Source organism: Balaenoptera musculus, chromosome 2, assembly GCF_009873245.2.
Source record: "Balaenoptera musculus isolate JJ_BM4_2016_0621 chromosome 2, mBalMus1.pri.v3, whole genome shotgun sequence".
Taxonomy (NCBI): domain Eukaryota; kingdom Metazoa; phylum Chordata; class Mammalia; order Artiodactyla; family Balaenopteridae; genus Balaenoptera; species Balaenoptera musculus.
Window position 1 is genome coordinate 35,538,303 of NC_045786.1, and position 8,401 is coordinate 35,546,703.

The 8,401-nt window shown below is 54.0% G+C and overlaps 1 protein-coding gene across 7 annotated transcripts in view; it reads right to left on the bottom strand.

Moving 5' to 3' along the window:
• The window catches only part of ADAMTSL3 (ADAMTS like 3), a 365,885-nt gene extending 357,849 nt beyond the window's left edge, over positions 1-8,036 (bottom strand). For 5 of the 7 annotated variants that reach the window (XM_036842261.1, XM_036842257.1, XM_036842260.1 and 2 more), the window contains exons 1-2: positions 7,708-8,036; positions 6,140-6,265 (exon numbers count right to left, since the gene is read on the bottom strand). In XM_036842261.1, coding sequence (XP_036698156.1) covers positions 6,140-6,232 — 93 coding nt within the window. In that variant the 5' untranslated portion in view covers positions 6,233-6,265; positions 7,708-8,036. The remainder of the gene's footprint in view (positions 1-6,139; positions 6,266-7,707) is intronic. The other 2 variants (XM_036842259.1, XM_036842264.1) reach the window with 1 other exon arrangement.
• Between the last annotated feature and the right edge of the window lie 365 nt (positions 8,037-8,401).

Below are 8,401 nucleotides of genomic sequence, written 5' to 3' on the forward strand. Positions count from 1 at the left end.
CCAAAAGTGCAATGAACACAGCCATTGCAAACAAAAATGCAGTTATATATGCAGAAAGATGTTCATGACATAATGACTAAAAAAAATGATGCATCAGACAGTATGTTTAGCATGATTCCATTTATCTAAACATATACATATATTTATATCATATTTATGTATAAAAAAAGTCTGGAAATGAAAATATTAATAATTATTATCTGGGCAGTCGTATTAAGGCAATTTTTTGAATTCTGATTTTCCTTTCATTTATCTATGTCTTCTATTTTTCTACAATTTTTTAAATAAATTTATTTATTTTATTTTTATTTATTTTTGGCTGCGTTGGGTCTTTGTTGCTGCGTGTGGGCTTTCTCTAGTTGCAGCAAGTGGGGGCTACTCTTTATTACAGTGCGGGGCTTCTCATTGCGGTGGCTTCTCTTGTTGCAGAGCATGGGCTCTAGGCGCACGGGCTTCAGTAGTTGTGGCACATGGGCTCAGTACTTGTGGCTCGTGGGCTCTAGAGTGCAGGCTCAGTAGCTGTGACGCACGGGCTTAGTTGATCTGCGGCATGTGGGATCTTCCCGGACCAGGGCTCGAACCCGTGTCCCCTACATTGGCAGGTGGATTCTTAACCACTGTGCCACCAGGGAAGCTCCCAATTTTTCTACAATTTAAACGTTTTATTTGCATAATTTATCTGCTAGCGGTCAGGGCCTCTAGACACAGAGTGCCAAGTGATGACAATGAGCTCAATCAATTGATTGTTATTCTCTTAAACGTCTGCCCTGCATAGGGAACAGCAGGAAAAGTGTCACAGAACTCGCCTGGAGAGTTCTGTGGAAGGATGATCAGAAGATATGGCGACCATGCATATGAGAACAAAGAGAGAAACAGATGAAAAGGATGCAAAAACAAAAGGTCCTACCACAAGTTAATTGATATCATAAGAAGCTATCGTAAAGGGTGAATCCAAGTGTTTATGGATCTCTAACCAAGGCTCATGGAGGACCCGATTCAGTCAAGAGGTAACTGACACAGGCCACCGTCTCAGACTGAATCTGCCACCTCCTTCTCCTGGGTCAGAAGAGTGGTTTGGAGGAGGCAGGGGATTTCTGTAACTCACAACAACCACCCAAGTGTGGATTCTGACTTCTGATTTAAAGGAGATGGGAGTGAAAGCCAATGTTGGAATTAATGTTGGTGGCGTCACAGGGGGAGAACTGCCACCAAGACCAGAGCCAACACCAGGACATGAACTACTAATACTGGAGCTTCCACCATGGTGACAGCCATGGAGACAAAAATACCACCAAGACCAGAACCACCAAAATATCCAGAATCAGTGAGACCAGAACCACCCCCAACCCCAGGACTGATGAAAACCATAAGGATTAAGATCAGAAACAGCGACAAGACCAAAAACAATGCCAGAGAGAACCTCTGAGACCAGAACCACCTAACGTAACAATATTTAAAACATCAAACCAGAACCACTGAAATCAGAGACCAGAACTACCACCAAGACTAGCATGGCCCTAGGACTAGAACCAACATGTCTAATTTTAGTATCAAGATACTGACCCTTCCCAATGCCAAAACATTGGAATTTAGGGGGCAAAGCTCATGATAAAGAGGAGCAAAGTACACACATTCTAAAGAGGGCTACCAACGTAAGGTGACCTCTCCCTTAGAGCTCCCTAAGAAGGGATACCAGCTACCACCTCACTCCTTCCCCTCTAAGAAGGAGGAGTGAGATGTATTGAAGAAAAAAAAGAATCACTCAGTGAGACTGGGGATGCCTGCAAGGAGAGACTGGCGATCCACTCTCCAGATGGGCATGAGCTTAGACTGGATCCACTGATCTGTCCTAGCAGAGCAAGGACCAGAGAACTGAAGGGAGTTGGCAGGACAGAGAGAGGAGCCAGCGCTGGAGTATCCCATACCCCCACCAACTGCACAGCAAGGATGCGACCACTTCCTGTGGATTAAGTGGACAACACCAGAGGAACCGGGTTTAAACCATCCTGCCAGCACCCCACCCAACAGGGTTACCTGGAGGCAAGAAGATCCCAGCAGCATGAGGCAAGCCGGAGCTGGACCTCCTGCTTCAGCAAAGGCAGGTCCTGCAGAGCCCTCTGAAGAACTTACATGTGCTACCCAGAGGGCAGAGAGTCAACGAGAGCTAGAGAGACGGTGACAACTACCAGAGAGAGGCATCCAGTTAAATCAAGAGCTGTTTGCCCTTCTCCCCATTCCCTCTCCTTGCTCCCAACCCCAGGAAAGCTGGACCGAGAATAACTAAAAGGAAAAAAGAGCCCCACACCAGTCCTTAGCACTGGTTGAGGTGAGAAGAGAATGGACCACAGTACGACCCCACTTCAGGTACCTGGAGCCACGCGTCAAGGCTAGACTAGACAGAAGGGAGATGAGATTTAAATCAAGCAGGGAATCAAAATTTTAAATTGGACTGGACTTTTAATAAATGAAAGTGAATCTGCCCAAGATTGCATGGAGGCATGGAAATGGAATGGATTTGGCAAAGCATGGCTGGAGCCCATGATTTGCTCCATATTTATATCCCCCTGAGTTGAGACTTCTCAATGAAGAAGGCTGGAAGAGAGAGTTGGAACAGTAGCACCTGTCTTCTCAGGGAAGATGAGGGTCCCTAAGGAGCAGGCCCAGAGCAACAGGAAGCTTCCAGGGCCAGGGTGTAACCGGAAGATGGGAGGCCTTTCCAGCTGCCTGAGTGAGGGAAACGGTGAGCTCCTCCAGAAACAGTCAAGAACGAGTTAGAAAAACACAAGACTGCTGACGTCATGGCTTGCTCTGCAATCTATCACAATTATTTGTGGCCAGTGAATATAAAGGTTTCAGTTTTAGCTGATTTAATAAAGAAAATCTAGTTTTTATTAAATGAGTTGGCACATTCCTTGCTCCTTGCAGCTCAGCCTCACACGGCTATTAACTCTCCACCAGCCTCCTGGTGGCAGCACTTATAAGGAAAGGGAGAGACCAAAGAAGACCCCAAGGGCCCCCCAAACACCCAAATCCCAAGATACCTCGGAGGAGCAGCTTTGACTCAAACTCAGGCTGACCCTAGGGAGATAACCAAGTGTCCAACCCTTGGGCGCCCCAAACTGACTTAGCCTTCACTAGAACATTCTCCAGGCCCCGTGATGGGACCAGCCACATCCCCAGCAGAAATCACAGGCATCTCGCTTGTTTCAAAGGGTTAATACAGCAACAGCACTTACTTAGTACACTTACTACATGCCAGACAGTTTTCATTTTGTTTGTTACTTTCTTCCTCTTCACAATGGATTAACTCCTCCAGAAAATTCTATGAGGTAGACACCCCCTCTCTACAAATGTGGACACTGAGATGCAGAGATGTTTGTATAGCAGGCCTTGAAGTGGTGGAGCTGGGATTCCAACAGCTGATGCTGTGGATGATGAAGACCGCTGGCCTGAAATCTCCGTTTACAGCCTTCTGTGCACACTGCCCCATACATGGAAACAACACTGCAGCGGCACAAAGATATGGAAAAATCCAAAAGAGGTCCATGCGTGATTCAAGCTGGGCAAACACTGCCCTTGGCCAAAGGTCAACAGACTGCCTCAAAACACATTTAAATTTTATAGGGTGGAAGAAGGCAAAATGAAACTCTGTGCCTTGAAGCCTCAGCCTCATTTGACCAGGAACAAATCTCTGGAGCTCTCACAGCCTGTTTCAGATCTGCTGATGGGATGGAAAAGCAAGTCTCCATCCTTTTGTCCCAACACTACACCTCGCTGACCACAGAAATCCTAAAGTTACCCTGAAAATATTAACATTTGTTCTAATAAAAGCTATCTATTGAAATGTGAATATGGGGTAGCACCAATAAAATGAATAATGGGGGAGAAGATGTACCTCACTAACCAGCTCTGCATGAGTCACCAAAATCATGGGACACTGGAGCTGAAGGAGGCCTTAGAAACACTAAGTACAAGAGTGAAATGAGAAGCAGAGAAGTCTGATTAATCTATCCCAGGGTGTATCTCTTTATATATGTGTGTATGCTCATCTAATAGATGTTAGAGCCCTTATTACGTGCTAGGCCGTTTGCCAGCCCTGGGAGTACAGAGGCCACCAAGCCATGTAATGAGAAGTTACATGTGCAAGGAGGGGTTGCCTTGCTTTAATTCACACAAGATACCGTATGGACCAGCATGTTCTAATTCACACAAGGTACGGTATGGGCTAGCAGCATACCTCAGGACACAATACTAAGATGCGCCCTGCACCTTTAGATCTGGGGGTACAAACTGCTTGGCTGAATCTAGTCTACAAATATATATGTCTGGCTTTCAATGTTTTAACAACTGAGAGATAGCATAGGAAGTCTGGATAACCAGCTGTCTTGCAAAATAGTACGATCCAGCAATCCTGAGTTTGCATTCTCACTTGGCACTGATCAGCTGGAGTTGAGTAGAGGTTGCTCTTAATAGATGGAGCATGTACCATCAACTTTGCCACAGTCTCCGCCATTCCCTATTGTCTCTCAGGCAACGCTAGCTCCATTCGTTTGAGTCTGTCCAGTGGGTAAATGAGGATGCGATGCTTGAGCTGGGTCCCCCTGGGGCTGGTGGGAAAGACAGGATGCTAAAGAAAAGACTGCAGCGCAGGCGCACTGGCGGCCTCTTCTTGGTCTTCTCAAGCCCGCAGGAGCTGGGTCCGTCGCTGGCACAACTAGTGGCACAGCGCCTGGCGCGGGGCCAAGGCCGATTGGCGTTCGGTCTGTCCGGCGGCAGCCTCGAATCGATGCGCGCCCACGAACTGCCCACCGCCGCTGCCTCCACCAGGCCTGCCGGCCTTGCGCGCTGGACGCTGGGCTTCTTCGACATGCCCTTGGAGCACTGCGAGAGCACTGACGGCCTCCAGCGGCCCCACCTGCTCTCCACACTGCCCAGCCCCGCCAACCAGGTGATCACCATTAACCCCGCGCTGCCCGTGGAGGCGGCTGACTCGGCCAAGAAGGTGAGACAGGCCTTCCAAGGGGATTCCATTCTGCTTTTCGACCTGCTGATTCCGGGTGTGGGTCCCGATGGCACACCTGCTCACTCTTCCCAGGCCACTCCCCCCTGCAGGAGCGGGAGAATTTGGTGGCCCCCCCATCGGCGACTCCCCAGAAGCCTCACACTTCCCCTGTTGAAGGCAGCTCCAAGTGTCGTCTTTGTGGTGACTACAGCAGGCAAGGCAGACATTCTGAAGCGCGTTTTGGACAAGAAGGAAAACCCGCTCCCCGCAGCCCTGGTCCAGCCCCGAGCTGGGAAATTCTGCTGGTTCCTGGACGAGGCAGCAGCCTGACTCCTGACCGTGAGTGCCCTTCGGGAAGCATTCCACGTTGTAACCGTTGTAACCCGGCGCCCGAGAGATGCTACAGCTGGGACCATGCGAAGCCCGAGTAGGCGGGACCATCCGGGGCTGGGACCCACTGCCAGCCCACTCCAGGCTTCATTTTAGAAAAGCCCTGTGGTGCCACTGGAAGCCGATAGGGTCCGGCCACCAGCCCTGCCCAGGGGCTCAAACCATGGGCCCGTGGCTCCGGGTGACAGTTATTAAAAAGAGCATTTGAAGAAAGCAAGAGAGAGAGAGAGGTAGGGAGGAAGGGAGAGAGAGAGGGAGGGAGGAAGGTGGGGGGGGGAGGGAGGGAGGGAGAGAGGGAGGGAGGGAGAGAGGGAGGGAGGGAGGGAGGGAGGGAGAGAGGACTGCAAAACAGTGTGATATGTGTTGACAGACGTAAACACAATACTTATTTAGTGGCTGAGCTAATGCCACAACCTGGCTTCTGCCCATTCATTGTGTCCTGGCCTGTAGCAGCCAAGTCTCTACAGTGCACATACAGACAGCCGTTCCAGACTGAAAGAGACAGGATCCATCACAGCCCCAAGTTATCACTCATACATAGCATCCACAGTGGTATCAAGGCACAGCGGTATTAGGACTCGGAGAGGACCCAAGGGATTGGATTATGCTTACAGCTAAGTCAACCAGAAATACCACTTGCTGGAGGTAAGAAACAATTAGATTCCCTTTGGTATAAGATTAACATTAATCATACCACATCTTAGGTGATCTAGAATGAAACTCCTAAGTAAACAGAGGGATGCCTACCATTCCTCTTCCCCTCCCTATTACCTGCAGGAGGGCAGAGTGCATGAAGACCATCCATATCAGCAGCCACCAGGGGCTCTTCCAGGAAGCCATGGGGTCCGGTCTCCTGGGGGTCTCACTTGCAGCCTAAAAAGGAGGAAAGATTTGGTTTCCAATCAGCTCTGGACCCAGTGGCAGCACTCATGACTTAACAGACCAACCAAAGGGAGGAACCCTGAGCCCCACATAATGTCTTGGAAAGGTTTGTGTTGGTCCAGGATGGAGCTACCTATTACAGGGTACAGGCTGTCTCGGGCTCTCTTTAGGAGGAGTCCACATCAAAGTCAGGAGGGCAGCTAGACCAGCCTCCAGTGTGCAACCCATACCTCCAGCCCTCCAGAAGCTGAGCCATCTCTGCACCAGCCACTTCCCAGCCCATTTGTCAGCAGCAGGGTGTGGCCCGCATGGAGCCAAGGGTTAGGGCACCTGCCAGCTTCCGCTGCTTCAGGCAAAAATGAGTCTAAGCCCAACTAAGCCAGCCCAGAGAGGGGAAGGGACCTGCCTAAGGTCACACAGCAAGATGGTGACTTTTCTAGGACTGTACTGCAGGTCTTCTGATGGTTCAAGGCTTTCCCCACCAGAAGACACCGTTCATCCTCGGAGCCTCAGCCCTGCAACCAGAGAGGCCTGAGAGCTGAGTTAAGGGATGTTCGGAGGGCACAGCCTCAGAACCATACTAGCACAATCTCCTAAAAGCAGGTGAGGGCAAACCAGCAGAGGCCCTCTGAGACCAGGAGGGCAGCGGGGGCTTTCTTCAGAGTTCTCCTGACAGTTGGCAGGGAAATCAGAACGAGGCGAGCCTGGAAAAGCCGAAAAGCCGAGGTCACCCTCGCCTCTCGCTTCGCCTCGCGGGCGCCTTGGCGGAGCCGGTGTCCGGGGGCGGGTCGGTGGCTTCTCTCCATCTGGAGAAAGCATTAAGGGCCTGGCCTAATGCGATCCGCAAATGTGCTGCTGTTTCCGACCTGAGGCGGCGACTCTGGGCCGAAGGGAGGCGGCCAGTGCGGGGCCCTAGGACCGTGCGCCCCCCTCGCTCGCTCGCTCGCTCTCTCGCTCGCAGCAGCCGTCCCGGCGCGTACTTCTCCGACTACCCGCCGCCTCGCAGTTCCCGGGCCCCCGCCGCCGCCGCGTCCCAGTCCCGCACGTCCACTTGCTACAGCGGGCGCGTCACTCAGCCCCTGGCGCTCTAGGCGCTCGCAACCCACTTGCCAACCGGCCGGACCTTCCGACGCCCAAGACCACTAGGTGCTGTCAGCCCGTTCTAGCCCCAAATCTGAAAACCCCCAACCCGGTGGAGTTCCCCGCAGTCAAGCGCCCCTGAATGTCTCTCCCCCAAACCACCTGGACCCCACGGAGTTTGCCCGGCCCGAGGTCTCCGAGCCTTGCTGAGCGCCCCGGTCCTGAAACTCCCGGGAACCGAGCAGTGCACCCTCCCGCTCGGCGCCCCGCAACCCCGCTCAGAAGCCACTGCCCCGTCTTGCTCCCCCGGAGAGAGCCTTCCCACCCCCGGGCGCCGAGCTCCTAGCACCCACCTGGCGCCGCAGAAGCGTCTGGGCCGTGCAGCCCGGGCCGCGCGGGCTCGGCGCGCGCGGAGGAGAGGCGGACAGAAGCGGCCCAGTCAACACCTCGTGCGGAATCCGGGACCGGGACCTTCCCCGACGCTGGCCTCCAGCCCGCGGCGCCGCAGTCGCCGCCGCCGCCGAGAAGTTAAATGGGGCTGGGACGGGGCAGCCACGCCTCTCCCGCCCCCTCCGGGCGTGCGGAGCAAGGCGCTGGCGGGGGCCCAGAGGCGGAGGGCGCGCGCCGCCACCTGCACCGCCCGGCAAGTGCACGGCGCACACGGGCGCCCGCCCGCCCTCGCGCCGCCCCCGCGCCTTCCGCCCGTGCAGGGGACGCCGGGGGCGCGAACGGAGCGCGTGAGGGGCCGGGCCAGGCCGCTCGGAGCGCGCGGGGCCGCGGCGACGGCGAGACTCGGCTGGAACGCTCCGCCGCCCGCTTCCTGGAAGCCACTCCTCGCCTTGGGCCAGCCGCCAGGCGTGATGCCAAGAGCCGGGATTGCCGACGCCGCCACCGCCGACGCCGGCAGGCGCTCAGGGGAAAGGCGGCCGCTGCGCCGCGAGCAAGCCGGGGCGCCCCGCCTCAGCCGGAGCCGGGAGCGGGGATGCCATCGCCCCCCCCCCGCCACCCCCCGCACTTCCCCGAGCCTCCACCCGCCCCGCCAGGGCC